Here is an 18,511-nt window from a genome sequence, read left to right as displayed (position 1 = left end):
TAGACGTTGCAAAATATCAAGATAAGATAACTTGCAGTGGTTGTGGGACCCCCAGCGACCGCAGGGTTCACTGGTACCTAAAGCCGGCTATGGGCAATGTCTGTCACATTCACTCTTACCTTTAATGCCTCTCTAACTGTCTAGATGTTCATAGAATGTCCAGATTATTGCTACATATTTTTGGTCTGTTCCTCACAAAATCTGTTTTTTTTTTTCAGCCAAACCACCAAAGACTGAAGTCACTAAATAATGACATACATTTGAGTTTCAGAGTTCATATCATTCACATTATGCAGACAGACACATCCTGTTATTCTATCAACTTTCCAAGCGCTTTTTTTTTTTTACAGAAACTTAGGGACATGTTAAGGGTATGGATAGGAAACAAATAAGAAGTTATGTCTTACCATAACGATCCATGTGAATTGTTCATCTCGCCTTTGTTCGTACATACGGGTTAGGAGCCGATCCTCGGCTCCGAGTCTGCCGCATCACTAGCTCGCATCTTCGAGAAAGCTCGAGGCACAGTAATATCCCATGATCCTCCGGTGCTAACCCTCAGATCTAGTTTGCTATACCAGAAGAATCCCTTTTTTGAACTGTGTCTAGAACACTTATAAACAGATACTACAAAGTGTCTGGAACCCTACTGCCAAGTAGAGGATAAAAGATGCCATTACTGATGCACAATAACATGCCAACCATACCTAGAAAAGGATGAAACGGAATCTAGTTGAAAACCGTTCTCCCAGACCGTAGGACGGGGGATGGAGGGGGGGAATGTAAGAACAAAGGCGAGATGAACAATTCACATGGATCGTTATGGTAAGACATAACTTCTTAAATGTGAAATTGTTCAATCTCGCCGTTTGTTCTTACACACGGGTAGCGTCCCTAGCTCCTTTTTCCCGGGTGGCTCAAGGGAGAACATTCCTGAGTACAGTGGAACCAAACGTCGCCCTGTCCCTGGAGCTCTTGCCTAGCTTGTAGTGGGCGATAAAGGTATGTGGTTTTGCCCAAGTTGCCGCTGCACAAATGGTATCTAAAGGCAAACGAGCGGTATGGGCTGAAGAGGTAGCAATCGCCCTTGTAGAATGAGCTCTGGGTTTGAAAGGGAGTTGCTGTTTGGATTCAGCATATACCAAATTTATGCAATCTGAGAGCCATTTGGATAAGGTAACCTTCATTACTGCCTGTCCTTTTCTTTGGTCAGCATATGAGACAAATAGTTGATCTGACTTTCTGTACTCTTTTGTCCTATGTAAGTAAAATCTTAGTTGTCTGTGAACGTCCAACTTGTGCAATGTGTATTCTAGCTTATTGGAATGATTTTTAAAGAAGGTAGGTAGTTCGATAGATTGATTGATGTTCTGAATTGAACAAACCTTCGGAAGGAAGGACGGATTGGTGCGCAAGGTTACTCTATCTGGATGAAAAATCATGCGGGGTCGGATAGATAGAGCCTGTAACTCTGAAACTCTTCTGGCGGAAGTGATGGCAACCAGGAAAAGTGTTTTCCACGAAAGAAATTTTAACGGAGTTGTGGTTGCTGGTTCAAAAGGGGGCAACATGAGTTGTGACAGCATGAGATTAAGGTTCCAAGGGGCTATTGGATTATGAAAGGGGGGACGGAGGTGAAAAGTACCTTTCATGAAGGCTTTACAAAGCCTGTGGGACATAAGAGAACCATCCTCACGGCCAATACGAAAATTGGATATAGCGGCCAGTTGAACCCTTATAGTGGATGTTGATGCTCCTTCTTGAAAAAGTGTGGTGAGGAAATCTAGTATCTTGTGTACTGAAGCCCCGAATGGATCTATACCTTGCTTGGAGGCCCAGTGCGCAAAACGGTTCCATTCGCTGATGTACAATTTTCTTGTAGATGGTTTGTGAGAAGATACAATTTGTTGTACTGCAGGGGATAGTAACTCTGACCTGGCTAAGATGGGAAGCGGAGCAGCCAAGCTGTCAGTTTGAGGGACTTGAGGAAGGTGTGAGGAACTCCCGACGAATGTGTCAACAGGTCTGGCTCCGGATCCAGTATCCATGGTTCCTCCACTTGATGAGATTGAAGGAAAGGAAACCAGATTTGTCGAGGCCAGAATGGGGCTATCAGTATTATGGTCCTGTCCAGACGTTTGGCTTTCCGCAAAAACCTGGGAATTAGTGGAACAGGAGGAAAAGTGTAAAGGAGACCCGGGGGCCAATCATATACCAGTGCGTCCCTGGGGACACCCCCTGGGGGGGGGGGTAACAGGGCAAAGTAGCTTCTGCATTTGGCATTCAATGGGGATGCAAACAGGTTGCAGCAAGGCTGGCCCCATCTGCGGAAGATCTCTTCCGCCACTTGAGGTTTGAGGGACCACTCGTGAGGGAACAGGATGGCTCTGCGCAACCTGTCCGCGATTACGTTGGAAGTCCCCATGATGTGCGTTGCTATCAGAAAGCGTCCAGTGGACTTTGCCCATTGCCAAATTCTGAGGGCCTCTCTGCATAACGGGTAAGATCTGGTTCCCCCTTGCTTGTTTATGTACCAGACCACTGACATATTGTCTGTCTGAACTGTCACTGTTCCCCGAGGTAAGGACTTGTGAAAGTGTTGCAACGCTAGAAACACTGCCCTCAGCTCTAGAACATTGATGTGCAGATTGTACTCCAAGTTGGACCATTGACCTTGGACTGTTTGTCCCTGAAAGAATCCCCCCCACCCTGTCAGGGAAGCGTCTGTGGTTAGAGTTGCTACCGGACTGGGTAAGACAAAGGGTCGTCCTAGTGTTAGCTCTTGACTGTGTATCCACCACAAGAGATCCTTCTTGCAAGAATTTGTGATCAAGATTTCATGAGATAGTGGAAGTTGTAGATATGACCACTGGGCGAATAGCATCCATTGAAGAATCCTCATGTGCATCCTGCCTAAAGGAACTACAAGAAGGGAGGCTGCCATCAAGCCTAGCACTCTTAATATTTGTCGTGCAGGGACTCTCTTGTTGTGAAGAAGGAGCGAAATTTGATGCCTGAGGTCTGATACTCTTGGTGGGGGGAGAGTAACTTGAGCCAGGGAAGTGTCAAGCTGTGCTCCTATAAATAAGATACGCTGTGACGGCGATATGACAGATTTTCTAAAATTCACCGTTATGCCTAGTGAAGAGCAAAGACTGATGGTGTAGTCCCTGGCTTGTAGAAGACGACACTCGGTGGTGGCGGAAAGGAGTTAGTCATCTAGATAAGGAAACACCCGGAATCCGTTTCGTCTCAAGTGAGACGCTACTACTGCCATGCATTTGGTGAACACCCTGGGGGCTGAGGTGAGACCAAAGGGCAGAGCGCGAAACTGGAAATGACTGGCTCCCAGCCGGAAGCGCAAGTGATCTCTAGACGCCCTGGCCATTTTGATATGGTAGTATGCGTCTGAGATCTATAGAGCACATACAGTCGCCCTTTTGCAGAAAAGGGAGGATTGACTGAAGCGTGACCATCCGGAACTTTTCCTTTTTCACAAAGGTATTTAACTTGCTGAGGTCTAAAATTGGCCTCCAGTCCCCTGTTTTCTTTGGAACTAAAAAGAACCTTGAGTAAGTTCCGGATCCTATTTGGTCCACTGGGACTGGTTGGATGACTCTGTTTTCGAGCAACCTTCCTATCTCTATGGTTGCTTGATCTCGCAGACTGGGTGGAACGTCTGGGAGTTTTTTGGAGTTGGGTGGCATTTTTATGAAGGGGATGTTGTAGCCTCTGGTAACTATGCTTTTTACCCAGTAATCTGATGTAAGATTTAGCCAGGTCTCTGGGTATAAAGCCAAGCGACCCCCGACTGCCTCCAGAGTAGGACAGCCGGGCCTGCACTCAGGAGTGCTGGAAGGGCTTTCCAGAGAAGGTCTCTCTGTCAGCCTGATTTTGCGGACCCCCTCTGCCGGCTGGGCGGCATCTTCCGTTTCTTCCCCCTCCTCTGCCTCTGGAGGGGGCGTCACTTTGGGTGTGTTGAAAAGATCCCAGAGTCTTTCGGAACCACATCTTTCCTCCTCATTGCCCTTTAGGGTAGGGTCTAGATGGAACGGAAAAACAGACCCCTATGGCAGACAGGGTCTTCCCTTCTTGTTCACACCTCGTGAGAGTCTCCTTTACTTTGGGCCCAAACAAGGAGGCACCATCGAAGGGGGCACTGGGAAAGGAAGACTTAAAGGCTTCCGCAAAGGAGCATAAGTGCAACCAGGATCATCTTCTCAGGGCAATCGCTGAAGCTGCCGCTCTACTCGATCCTTCGGCTGCATATGAAATCAGCCTCATGGACGAGTTGACTATGGAATTTAGGGTGTTAAGTTGCGCTGTCACTTTCTCGGTGACAGCAGCATCTGTGTGTCCCTGGAGAGTATCTCCTAATTCCTTAATGAGATCTCTCTGTAAACGCGTGAAATGCATAAGGTAGTTGAGCGATCGGATGGAAAAAGTCGCCGAACTAAATATGCACTTCCCATATCTGTCCATTGTCCTAGAATCCTTATTAGGAGGATGGACAGAGGAAGATGATTCAGACATCTCTTTCTTAGTGGCCGCCGCCACCACCATAGTATCTACGGGAACTCCTTTTGTAAGATAGGCTTTATCTTGGGGAGCCGTCATGTATTTATTTAGTTTACGGGGGACTGGTTCCACTGTATCAGGTGTTTCCCAAGCCCTCCGAGCTACAAGATCCATGAGATCGTCAAAGGGTGGAGTCACCCAGGAGGTAGAAGGTTGAGCCCCAAATGCCTTCAGCAATACCGATTCATCCACAGAAAGGGTAAGGGTTTTCCAGTCCCCTCTTTGCTTCAGGATTTCCAAAATGTCTGCAAACGAGACATCCTCAGAGGTGGACCATGGGGACCCTTCTGTTTCATCTAAATCAGTATCAGACGTGAGAGATTCCTGAGGGGAATCTATGTGCCTCTTCTTACACAGTCGTTTCCTCGGAACATCCTCAGCGGGAGCTTCTGGGGATGCATCCGAGGAACCAGAGTCGCCCTGTGGGGACTTCTGAGGCATTGGGTCTCGACGCTTAGTAGGAACCGAAGGCACAGAAGCAGAATGCAGACCTTTTGGGGAAGGAGATGAAGATACCGGTGAAGTATGTGTCTAATCAGACAAGACCTTCCTCATGATGTCAAAGGCACCGGTGCCCCGACCCGAAGATCCGACCCGATCCGAAGAAGGGGGTCGTTTCTCCGGAATCGGAACCACGGGCTCCGACACCGAGGATGGATCCGAACTGATCTGAGTAGAGGCACCGAGGGGAAGAGTTGGAACCGATATCTCGGTTCGACTATCCCTCCCGGAACCCAGGAAAGATCCTTGGCTCCGAGACTCTCCGGCTGGTTCCGAAGGAGTAGAGGTCAACGGAGCCGATAGCACTACTGGAGGCTTCGGCACCGAGGGCTCTACAATCATCGGTTCTTCGACTCCTAACACCGATGACTCGACGGGTCTCGGAGGAGGAAGTGTTGAGGGAACTGGAATAGCTTCGAGTTTCGAAACCAGCTGGGACAAAACCTCGATTAATTTGGACAAGGCCGAGTTCTCCATAAGCTTCTGTACCACTCGGTCCACATCGGAGTCGGAAAGTGGCCTCGAAGAACGGGTCGAAGGGATCGAAGCCGTCACCGAGCGAAGGATAGCCGAAGGTGGTACCTCTGATACCGGCTCCAAGACCTGAGCCTCATGCAGAGATAAAGTCTCGACAGCCGGCACTGAAGTCATAGGAGCCGGTGTCCGAATCTGAAAAGAGGTGCTCGGAGCCGATGACTTGGGCTCAGACACTCTTGAAGACTTCGACCCCTTCGAAGACTTTGAAACCAGTTCAGCCTTGTCCAGGGCCTCCTGAAACTCGGGTTTAAGCAACCCTCTGTCCACCAACTTCCTGCGTCTTTCCATCATGACCCTCCCACTAAAGGAATGACAGATGGAACAGTCTTCCTGCAAGTGCAGAGGGCCAAGACAGTAGACGCAGGATGAGTGGTTGTCAGTAATGGACATCTTCTGTCCACACTGACACCTTTTAAAACCACTTTTGGTCTTTTCTGACATTCTTACAATAATAAAGGAAAATCCAAAAAAGTGCACCACTCTTAAGAAAAAATTTTCTATAATATATGTTAAAAGCAATATATATCCAAACTGTAAAAAACACTCACACAGCACACTAAGATATATATATATATATATATATATATATATATATATATATATATATATGAAAAAAATAGGAAAGACAGAAAAGTAAATATATATATATATATATTTTTAAGTACAGTAAATTCATACAGAAAAAAATGGCCTAAGGCCCTTACTAAAATTTTTAAGTAACAACCTGACTACAACTACTTTAAACAACAACTAGATATTAAACCTATCAAACACTATAAAGAAAAGTAAAAATTTGAAGTAAATATCAAGAAATAACAAGAAAAATTCTACTGGCCCAAGCCTCTCGATGTGATCTGCTGCTAGCGGCAAACTAGATCTGAGGGTTAGCACCAGAGGATCATGGGATATTACTGTGCCTCGAGCTTTCTCGAAGATGCGAGCTAGTGATGCGGCCGACTTGGAGCCGAGGATCAGCTCTGAACCCGTGTGTAAGAACAAACGGCGAGATTGAACAATTTCACATCAAATCTTATGGTCTGCCACTGTCATTTGCTAGTTAGTGCAGGCAGATTTTACTGCCGAGTGGTACAGCCTACCTTAACAACACAAGCAGGAGGTGCTTAAAATTTGTTAAGGTCAGATTGTGCATCATGCTGGTGATTAACTGGTTTGTCTTTTTCTGAATACTGGAGCATAATCACCACGCTCCACGCACTACATATATGTTAAGATAAGGAAATAGGATGTTTTTCACTTGTGCAAAAAATGGGGTTACACATTCTATAAAGGCCCTCAGAACTGTGGACAGGTCAAATGTAGAGTTATACACCAGAGGAACATGAAATCCTAGACATTTCATATGAGAAAAACATCAGAACATCTACACATGGATCCTTATTACTACAAATTAAGGAATTCTGGTTTATCAGCAATAACAAATTTTATATGATCTTTAAGCAGAATTTATTTGTTAAAATGTATGTGAGGACTAAGACTGGTCCCTATCAGCAGTCTATGTTTAAGACTGTGGACAGCATTTAATAAAATCATGTATCCTTTCTGTGACCCAACACACAACTAACAGCCTTTTTTTTCTCAAGAAAATGAAGTTCCTGTAAATGTGGAGGTGAGGAATAAGAAACTGGTGCTTTCTCAGGTATTTTGGAAAATTCTAATTTATAACCTCTCAGAGAGATCTGCAAAAAGTGACCTTCACAAAGAAATATACTGCAAGCTTCTGATGACATGTGACAATATTCCCCACTCCCCTACGTATGACAGAGAAGAAGCTGCAGACGGAAATGAGAAGTTTGGCTGCTAAGAATCAGTAACAAAAACAGCTGGAACTTCCACTGTATCTTTCTGCTTAGTCTTTGCTGATGGGACTGCTGTTTTCTACACAGGGTTCTTTTAGAAACTGAAAAATCCTGACAAAGTAAAACAAAGTGTCTTATATTACGCAGCAGTTATGTTTTTATTCTTCATTGCCTTAAGTCTTTCTTCAGTTGGCTACCAGAAAATTATTGAGCCTCCCTTGTTATTAGAAGCAACAATGTTTTCTTTGTTATCCAAGTTAGACCGTGAATGAATGGTGTACTGTACTTGCTGTAAGACAGACGTACAGTACTGTGCCATAGTAGATAAGCAATTCATAGCTCAAAATGCTACAATAGAGAAGATGCAAATACACTGTCCATCACTTTGGATTCACTGTTAGTGAGAAGCGTGGGAACAGCAGCTGTTTTCTTCTGGCACTACAAGGAAGTAAAGGCAATGGGGCTGAGCTCACCTTTCAGATATTACAACTGCTTTGTTTTGTTTCTACAATGATCAGCTTACCTTCTGTAACAGGAAACTATGGACTTAGGGCTTTACGCACTTATTTGTGTAGTAGCTCTCATTGGAGACAAACGTTCTTTGGACTCCTGAGTAAAAAAATATATATATGCATTTCCTCCAAATATGGCATCCTCAGTGTGTGTGCAGGAGTGGACCAGTGAAAAATGAGGGCTAGTCATAAAGATCATTACCACCTAATGGTAACTCACTTAGCTACAGAGAAGTCCGCCTCTACTCAGGAAGGACTGAACCCTGTGGTACTCCACTTAACACTGGTTTGAAGTCAGATTTGGAGTCTGCAACTTTTACAGTGTGTGTTCTGTCAGTGAGCCAGTTGGCAACCCATCATGTGACATACATATTTATACCTAGTTTAGTGAATTTAGCTAAAATTCCAGAATGGGGGATGGTGTGGAAAGCCTTGGTGAGATCAAGATAGGCTGTGTGAACCACCTTACCCTCATCTATGGCTTTGGTGACTGTCTCAAAGAAGTTGATCAGGTTCAAGAGGCATAACCTTCCTTTCACAAACCCGAACTGGGTGGAGTCCAGAGTTTGGAGGTTACCAATGTCTTTATTTATGAGTTCCATTTTCACTCACAAGCCCCTGAAGTCTTTTTGTTTAGGAATTTCACTTTCAGGTATGATACTTCATGTTAAATACACATTTCATTCAGCAGGACCAGGAATACCTACAATTTGCATTTTACAAAAATGCATGTACAGTACTTTGATATATATAATTTTTCTTTAAGGTTTTTTTATCATAATATAAGGGCAGCTCATTTTAGTATTCATTTTCTTTTGTCAGATATTTTAAAACAGGTTACACCATAATGCAGAAAGTAACAATTTCTCCTACACTTAGATTTCAACTCTGAATTCTGAAATTAACATCTAAATTGGTTACCTCTGGAGTAAGTATACAACTTCTCAAAGATGGGAGTGAAGCACAAGGCCAGAAAATATCTATATTTCGCTACCACTAAATCCAAATGAAAAAAAAAAATACATATACATCTCTTCAGCATAGGGGACATTTTGTCACTGGAAACACCCCATACCTAGTTTATAATAGGGAAATGAATAGGGGTCAAATTCAGCTTAAGACTACTCCAGTTCCTAACTGTAGACTGGAAGTCTTGTGTGATTTGTACATGACTAACTCACTGACAGTTTTACTAAGAACTCTCAAAATGAGATTTGACATATGGCTTGCTGCACACAAGTACAGAATGCAGGGTTTTGTAGTTATTTGACTGTAACAGCCTTGGATTTTGCATTATATTTGTTTACATATATGTACTGAGTTTTAAGTAAATCATTAAGGAAACTCATTTAAGTTTCTCCAGGAAATACAACTTTGTCACTGGAAATATGCCATTACCAAAACTCATTGTACTGATGGACGTAATGAGGAAGGGTTAAATTCAGTACTGAACCACACCTAAATCATTAAGGGTCCATTAAAAGTTCATTAAGAAATCTCACAGTTATTAAGTTAGACAATTAGATTTATTTGGAAATCCTAGATGACAAAGCGTATACATGTTTGATTAATCTGTTATAAATTTATGACAATGTATACAAGTGTTCTACATACATTTAAAAAATTATTATTTCAAAGCTAATTAAAGTACAGAGACAAAGACAGGGATTTTGATCTGTATGTGGAAGAAGTGAAGTGTCCAGTTTTGCTAATCTCTCAAGCACCACTGTTTGGATATCTGGCATCACTGGCAAAGATGTAAACTGAGGAAAAAAACACAAATACAAACTAATAAGCAAAAAAACGGCACACATGGAGCTGGAGAACAGCTGATGCAAGTAGAGAAAGTTAAATAATGTCACCAAGTAGATTTAAAGCACAAAGGTTTGCTCCACACACAAGTCCACACTATATGCACTGGCAATCAAGCATGTGAAGTAATTCTTTGTGAAAGGGAGAATTACAAATCAAGCCAGTTGGGAAATGCCACATTCTAAGCCCTTTGGGCACAGTTTTTTCTGAGTTGATGGCTTCTGGCACCGAGAAGGGAGATTCACTGATGCTATTCATCCAAACACTAGCTGAGCTGAATAGCTCATTTGGCAATTTAACACAGCGTTTGGATATTCTTGAAAGAAGGCACTTGGAATTAAACAGTAAATCTACTTCCTTAGTGGAACAGGAAGTAAATGCCCCCGGAGCTCAAACAAGCAGCAGGACACAACGGCTCATCTCTTGGCACCAAAATGGATTTAATACTGATGTTTTTCAGCTATCAACATCACTAGAACAAAGGGAATTAAACCAGAATGCTGGCGACCGGAATTTAAGCAGGATAAACAGCCCTGCAAGCAGATGAGAAGCAGTTAATATAACTGAATGGCTGCATGTGGATCCGAGTTTTCTGCTTGGAAATGAAACTACTCCTGTAAGTGACAATTACTTTAACAGTTTACAAAAGTTAGATAGTTTACTTTTGAAAGCCAAGAAACTTCAGATGGACAATATGTATTGTAAAGAATGCTTACGTCTTAAAATTGTGCCCAAAGGGCTTAGAATGTGGAGTTTCCAAACAGGCTTGATTTGTAATTCTCCCTTTCACAAAGAATTACTTAACATGTTTGATCGCCAGTGCATATAGCATGGACTTGTGTACGGAATAAACCTTTGTGCTTTAAATCTACTTGGTGACATTACTTAACTTTGGCTACTTGCATCAGCTGTTCTCCAGCTCCACGTGTGCCGTTTTTTGCTAAAGATGTAAACTGAATTTCCCTCCAACAACTACCAAAAAGGAATAGCCACATTAGGAGCCAGAAATGGTACAAATTCCTCCTTAGGGAAACTGTATCTATCCTGAGATTACTATGTTCGAAGGTCATTGGTCCAGCAGTACTGCTGGTATCAGGTTGACTGAGACCAACTCAATCTGACTTGATAATGTAAACTCAACAGAAAGTGCTGAAAACAGCTTTCTCTGGCTCAAGTATCTCCTTGGGGAAAAATTAGGGTTGCCACCTTCCTTCATGGCTAAAACCGGAGTAAAGCTACACCCCTCGCGTCACCAGTAACCCCGCCCACCCCACCCATCTTCCACCCACACTCCACCCCATTTTGTGACGTCGCAGTGACATCACTCGGTGGGGAACGCCCTCTTATTTCGTTCCTGCTGCCTGCTTTTGGCTTATTTACTATGCTTTTCTGTAAAAAAGCTTAGTAAGATTTACAAACTCCGATAGTCTGTTTCCTTTTTGAAACAGAATACCGGAGTTTGTACAGTGTTTTCCAGACTACCAGAGAATAAGTTCGATTTCCGGATAGTCCAGAAAAAAAACGGAGGGGTGGCAACCCTAGGAAAAATGTTAAGAAGAATAAAAAATAGTCCCCCCCCCCAAATTTTTTTTTGTTAGATATGAATTTTTAGTTGTAGAGTGCTAGTTCAGGTTTAGGTAGAGTATTTGTTTGGCTTCTCTTAGATGTTTTTGACATCTGTTTCTAAGCTCTTTATGCCCTGAACATGTATGCTGGTTTCCGGCCCACACAGCAAGGATCCCCTTAAAGAGTATGTCCATGAATGTAGCTTTTGTGTCCCTAGAAGAGATGCAAGACATAGCCAGGTGTGCTGGTGTATGGCTAAACAGGATCCTTGCTCCCTTACAGCTCCCTGTATGGCATTACAGACAGCATGTACCCATAACACGGCAGACAGCTGAAGATACTGAAGTCTGGCTGCGGAGTTTCTCTTTTCTGGGCCACAAGACCAGCTCTTGGCAATATGCAACACTCCTATTCCTCTGAAAGAAGTCATGTGTGTGTGTGTGTGTGTGTGTGTGTGTGTGTGTGTGTGTGTGAGATCATGTTGGCCCTGCTAGTCAGCGACCATTTTCAGAGGACACTGGTATAACAAAACACAGAAAAAAAATACAGAACTGAACTTAACACTGCAAAAATCAGTACTTCAGCACCAATGTTATTACATCAGAAATTAGTGGGAAAGATTTGTAGGTGTTTAAAAGGGTAATACAAGTGGCTAGACACTGCAAACTTGTAAACGATGAAAATAAGTATTAGAAGAGGAGGCAGGAAGGGGTTGCTGAAAGAAAAATGTCATGTACTATATATGTTAATATACAATGTATATGTTAATCAGACATGTTGAATTCTGGAGTTTTTGAATATGTGGTTTTAACCGGGTTTCAGAAATTGCAAAGATGTTGGGTGCATATTGTTGAACCAATGCTTGCAGTAGTTCAGGCTTATTACAAATACTTATGGCATTCTTGTTTATAGGTTCATAGGTAGGTACTAGGCTATCGGCCCAAGGGCCTAAGTAAGCCTAGCCAACAAGGTTTCCTGGCTTATGCCACCCAAGAAAGTTATTTTCCTGTGCCACTGTCGAGCAGAGTCACAGACATGATCCCCGGGGTGTATTTCCTATTTCCCATCCACTCATCAAGATTTTTCTTGAAGAGTGCTAATGAGGAACTTTGCTTGTCATAGATTGGTAGCTTGTTCCAGAGTATGGGAAGTCTCTGGGACAGGAATCTATCCCTCCAGCATGTCCTGTTTATTGTGGTGACAAGGTTTAGGTCCCTAGAGCTTGTAGCTTGGAGGGATTGGGATTTCTTTAGGTGTAGCATGTCCAACAGCTCTGGGTTTGCCATAGCTTTACATGTTAGGCAGAGATCACCTCGGAGTAGGCGACATGCTACGGAGTAATTCTGGAGTTTTTTGAGACGGTCAGTGTAGGGCATCTGTTTGAGGCCAGTAATCCTCTTTGTGAGGTACTTCTGTGGCCTTTCCAGCCACTGCAGATGTCTTGTGAGGTACATCCCAAAAGGGGTGTTGTACTCTATAATGGGTCTGATGGGTCGAGTAGAGGGGAACAATGACCTCTTTTTTTCCTGGATGAGAACCCTTTTGTGATGAGGTGTGCCATGTAGAAGGACTTCCTGACTACTGTGGTGATGTGATCATCAAAGGAGAGACTACTGACCATCTGGGTCCCAAGGTCTCTTATCACACATTCAGTGTTAAGTAGACTGCTGCCTATATGGTAGTTCATGGGTACAGTGTATTTGCCAAAGGGGATGAGAGTGCACTTTTTGGCATTGAGCTTGAGGCCATGACTCTGATACCAGGCATCTGACTCAGTAAGGCCCTTCTGTAGGATGTCCACATCATTTGGGGACTCGACTATGGCTCCTAGTTTGCAGTCATCTGTGAGCTTCATTAGCCAGAGGCCTTCTGTGTTAGCCTGTACTTCAGAGAAGTAGATACCAAACAGGAGAGGTCCCAGAACTGAACCCTGTGGTACTCCACTTGTCACTGGTTTGAAGTCAGATTTGGAGTCTGCAACTTTTACAGTGTGGGTTCTGTCAGTGAGCCAGTTGGCAACCCATTGTATGACGTACAGATTTATACCTATTTTAGTGAATTTAGCTATAATTCCAGAATGGGGGATGGTGTGGAAAGCCTTGGCAAGGTCAAGATAGGCTGTGTGAACCACCTTATCCTCATCTACGGCTTTGGTGACCGTCTCAAAGAAGTTGATCAGGTTCAGGAGGCATAACCTTCCTTTCACAAACCCGAACTGGGTGGGGTCCAGAGTTTGGAGGTTACCAATGTCTTTGTTTATGAGTTCCATGATGAAACATTCCATGGCCTTGCAGACTAGGCTCATCAGGCTAATAGGGCGATAGTTCCCAGGAACAGTGGTGGCTCCCCCTTTGTGGAGTATGTTGCAGACGCCATTCAGTGGGCACAAAGCCTGAAGTGAGGCTATGATTGAACATGGTGCTTAGGTGGGGAGCCAGTTCATTCTGAAGTCCGTGTAAAACCCAACCTGGGATGTTGTCTGGCCCAATGGATGCTGTGTTTTTGGCTTTAGAGAGTGCAGCTTTTACCTGAGTAGTTGTGATTACAGGAACTCTGCATTCTTCCTGTACAGATATGGGCCCCTTTAGGGGTTGAGAGGGGGGTAAAGTTAGCACTAAACCTATCTGCATATGATTTTTATTCCTATGCACTCATTAAGAATATCATGGAACATATTCATGTTAATGTTATTTGGGAGTGAGGAAACAAGATAGGGGAGCAGGACTTACATCAGTGTCTCCTGCACGTGACAATAACAGCACAGACAGTATTCTTAGACACACTGGTTTTGATTTACAGAATATTTTGACAAAGTGCTCCCTTATGTTTGTTCTGAAGGAGGAAATAAATAATGAGATATTTATGGGTATACTGCAGCGATCAAAAGATTAAATTGTCAGTATTTAGATTTTATGCTACGATTGAGGGGTGAAGAGGAGAATGTAATGGAATATTCCAAGGTGTGTTTTCAGTTAGGAGGGTGAGGAGTGACAGGAAAGATGAGGTTAACAACCAAGTTAAGACTTGCATTGGTTTGTGGCACCTGCTTAAATAATTTACCACTCTGAGAATCAGAGTCAAGGAAATAAAAGTTTACTTTTACAGCCTATCCAGAGCCCTCCATATGTCATTGTGGATAAGCAGACAGACAGATGGACTGATGAACATGGCTTCTCCTCAGGGTGGATGCAGTGACAACCACATCTAACTTAGAGGCCTCTGTCCACCAGTCAGCCCACCTGGCTGTGGTCTGTAATCCTGTACGACTTACTTGACATACAGGGCCATAGTGACATGGTTTGTCCCACAACAATCCCTACTTTATCTGGAATATTAATAAACAGATGCTTGATATATACTCCAGGTTTCTTACAGTCTTTCCCTGGAAAAGAAAGCTACTGGGAGCTTAGTCTTTCAATCAACATTTGCAAAACATCATTAAATTTGGATCCTATGGATGTGAGGGTACAGCTACAGATCCATCATCAAGGAGCCAAAAGAATACTGGTGGGCACCCACGACTTGGCCAGTGCTAGGGACAGACAGACAGGACTGTGCATGAAAAGCCAGTGCTGGGTCACAAGGAGACAATATGGAACAGACCTGAACCACAGGCATAAGGCCTACAGCAGTAACACGTCAACCCAACCAATGCCAAAAAAAACCTGACATTGTGAATACAGAATTAAATGAGAAAGTATGGCTATACAGGATAGCATTCTAATGTGAGAAGTGCAAAATCCAGACAGTCATGTGATACAAATGGTTCTTGAGGGAACTGAGCACTGACATTTTATTCATCTTCATTCCTCTTACAGAAATGACAGAAAGGAGGGATTTAAGCCAGCTGTCTCTGTTATAGAAGTTCAACATTAGCTCTCATCAGCACAGTTGATAACTGGTAAGACAGAAGACTTTCTGAACAGAGAAGGAGAATGCAACTCCCTTCAAGCAAGGGTATGAAATGATGACTGAGAAGCTTGTCCTGATGTCAAACTTATCACAACAAAAGGATTAGCCTCCATCACATCAGCTTGCACACTTGTTATTGTAAAAGGCAGCACAGCTTTAATTTTATCTAACTTGGCACACCTGGCCTTAATGGTTGACCATTTGACCTAATTAGCCAGCTTAACAAAAAATGTTTCCCTAGAGAACTAAATAGGCCTGGAAGGGCCTTGGCTGCACATTCCGTTAAAAGATATACAATCATTCTTCAGGCACGCAAACTAGGTATATATCTGAATCATTACATCAAAGTATGTATGAAATTAAAACTAAAATATAAATGTCAGAAAAAGTGATATTTTCTGTTTTAAACTGTATATGCTGGCAGGAAGGGATGGGCATGCCCGTTTGGGGTGGTGGTGTTTGCCAAAGACACTCCTTGATCAGAGGTATGGTCCACAGAGAGGAGTAACCCTCTAAGATTGCTGATGAATGTAGGGGTGGGGACAGCAGAAGCAGTTGTCATTACCACACCCATTAAGACCCACGCTGGTCCAAACTCACTAGGAGAAGTTGGGAGAGGAAGGAGGAGCAGTCAGACCCAGTGAAGGTATTAGGCAGTTATTTCATTTAACAACAAAGTTAAAAAAAGATACAGAAATAAAAGTAAAGAACTCTGACAATATGGACTGAAGAGAGGTTTACAGAACAAATGTCCAAGATGGAAGAAACATTCCTGTGACAATGTACACTAGTTAAAAGGCACAGACAATAGGCAAGTGTGAGATGAAACAATAACATTCTCTGTGAGGCAACATTCTGTACACAGAGCAGACCGTTTTATCCTTATCCCAAAGACTGTCTACTCTTTAAAGCTATATTCTGCCTTCTGTGACCATCTGGGAGATGTCATCCATTTTCCAAACAATACAATATAGGCCATCAAGAAATTATATGACATGAACTTCAGTGGACTGAAGCCCATCTGCCATTTCTTAAAGGATTACATGTCAGGAACCAAGGAGGGAGTGATCCTGGCATCATCACCATAAGACAACGTGGGAGAGCAGAGGGATGTTTTTTAAATATGTTTTCTGAAATACACTACCTAGTAGCTACTTAGAATCTACCAGCATCAAACAGAAATTGTGTTCAATATAGCTGACACACTCGAGCATAATACTGAAATACTGAAATATAAAAAAAAAATAAGTGCGAAAATGGATTTGCTCTAGCAGATCTAACTTACTACTAGAAGAGGAAACAGACAAGGCACATTTACTACCCCCATCTCACTTTACTAAATCCTCATTCTCACTCACATATATTGAGCCCATCAAGTTATTTACTACTTTCAAACCAAGCCATTAACTAGTACTACCACTGTTCTAATTACAAATAATTACCATGAAACTATGTTTTGATTTATATTACTAATGAAGATTTGTTTTCTTCTATTGGGCTGTCTTCATACTACTGTTAAAACAATCAAATGTACTATGTTCTTACCGTACTGTGTTTTAAACCACAATTGAAAACCATGTCATTTATTATTTTTTCTTATTAATGAATATTTTTGAATCCCCTGTACTGTGCTGTCTACATACCACTGTAAAATATGTCTATTTTAATTTTGTATGCATTATTTATGCTGTTTAAACACCTAAATGTATCTGCAATTGTCTCTGTGTGGAGCTTTTCTTAATGGACCTCTGCTGAAAAAGGGCCTTATGGCCCAGTCAGACACCCCTGGGTTAGCAAATGTAAAAAATAAAAAATTAAAAAAAAAATATTTCAGACATTGCAGCTGACAAAATGGATTTCTGTATTTCAGGTGTTTACCTCACAAACACAAGGCACAGGGGATGATCATCACCTTTGAAGGGGAAATTGGCTAGGCTTAAAATGGCCCGAAAGGACAGCTAGCCTGGTACTTAACTATGACCTTGTGAACCAGACACATTTGTATTCTGAAAGGCATGGGTACAGCAACTGTGTATTGCAAGCCATATAAAGTTTACAGCACTGCTTTGTTATGAAACAAAGGGATATTATAGTTTGGCTTCCTTTTGTTACATGTTCTGTAATGGCCTTGTTTTTGTACTGCATTCTTAAAGTCTAGACAACTAGAGCAATAATGAGAAGATGTTGAGATGCAACAATACTGGCAAGTTCTGAATAATGATTGCATATTTCTACTGTCAGCCAAGGATATGAATTATGTTTGGAAGGAATTTTCCAGAACACATTTTCCATGTACTCAAGAGTCTATTTCTACAATGTTAGTCAGTCTAGTTAAATTTACTCCCAATCTATTCTGAAAAATGTATTACTTCAAACCGCTTTGTGTCCTGTGGATTTACTGAAAATGGAAGGCAATAAGTAATATCTTAACAGACACTACTCCAGGGACATAGCTGGCTCATCTAGCACCTGATGCCATATTGTGACCCAACCCCTCAGCTCTTCAAGTGAACAGCAAAAAAATTGGGCCATTTGGCTTCTTAAAGCTGATACAAAAAACACACAGTATAAAAATATTTAAGGAAGTACACGTTGGTCCCATGACTGCAAGTCATAACAAAACACTTATTCTACTTACTCATAATGTACAAGGAGAGGTACAAGCCTGCCAGTGAGGATCCCAGAAAAAATCTCATCAGAATAAACACAGCAGGAGTAGAGGAGGCAAGCAATAAAGTTCCCCAAAGAATGGAGAGGATCAGAGCCAGGATAAATGTCTTCTTGCGTCCTATCCTGTAAAGAAAAAGAAAGAGAAGCAAATTACATATTCATGTATGAACTTTAATCAGAACATGGAATAATACTTGTCACTTAGCAGGGAACAAAAAGGAAGAAATGTAATGACATGCAAAAGTAAAATACTTAATGCAGTGATAGATCTGCATGGGCACTTCTGACTTCATCTACCACCCTGACTAAAGACAGAAAACCTTAGCTTGGCATCTGAAAATGGCCTCTTCCCCTTACTTGCAACCCTGTGCAAAACCTATGAGATGACATCCAGCTTATAGAGTCTTGAAAAGTAAATGGTAATGCCCAATATAGCCGCTGCATAAATATCATCCAAATATGCACTTCTGGCAGCAGAAGTAAATATAATACATGACCATTTTGAGAAAGTCACTTTAGAAACCTCAGAAGCCAGTTTCTCCTTGGAAAAAGAATCAAAACTAAAATATTTTCTGACAGACTTGGTTCTGTCAAAGTAGAAAATAT

At 42.4% G+C, this 18,511-nt stretch overlaps 1 protein-coding gene across 6 annotated transcripts in view; it reads right to left on the bottom strand.

Moving 5' to 3' along the window:
* The window catches only part of LOC122790739 (solute carrier family 22 member 17-like), a 766,774-nt gene that overhangs the window by 353,033 nt on the left and 395,230 nt on the right, over positions 1-18,511 (bottom strand). For all 6 annotated transcript variants that reach the window (XM_044058330.1, XM_044058329.1, XM_044058331.1 and 3 more), the window contains one exon: positions 17,874-18,028. In XM_044058330.1, the coding sequence (XP_043914265.1) occupies positions 17,874-18,028 (155 nt within the window). The remainder of the gene's footprint in view (positions 1-17,873; positions 18,029-18,511) is intronic.

This window comes from Protopterus annectens, chromosome 16.part0, assembly GCF_019279795.1.
Source record: "Protopterus annectens isolate FY-2018-M chromosome 16.part0, PAN1.0, whole genome shotgun sequence".
Lineage (NCBI taxonomy): Eukaryota > Metazoa > Chordata > Ceratodontiformes > Protopteridae > Protopterus > Protopterus annectens.
This window is presented reverse-complemented; position numbering and strand designations above follow the sequence as displayed.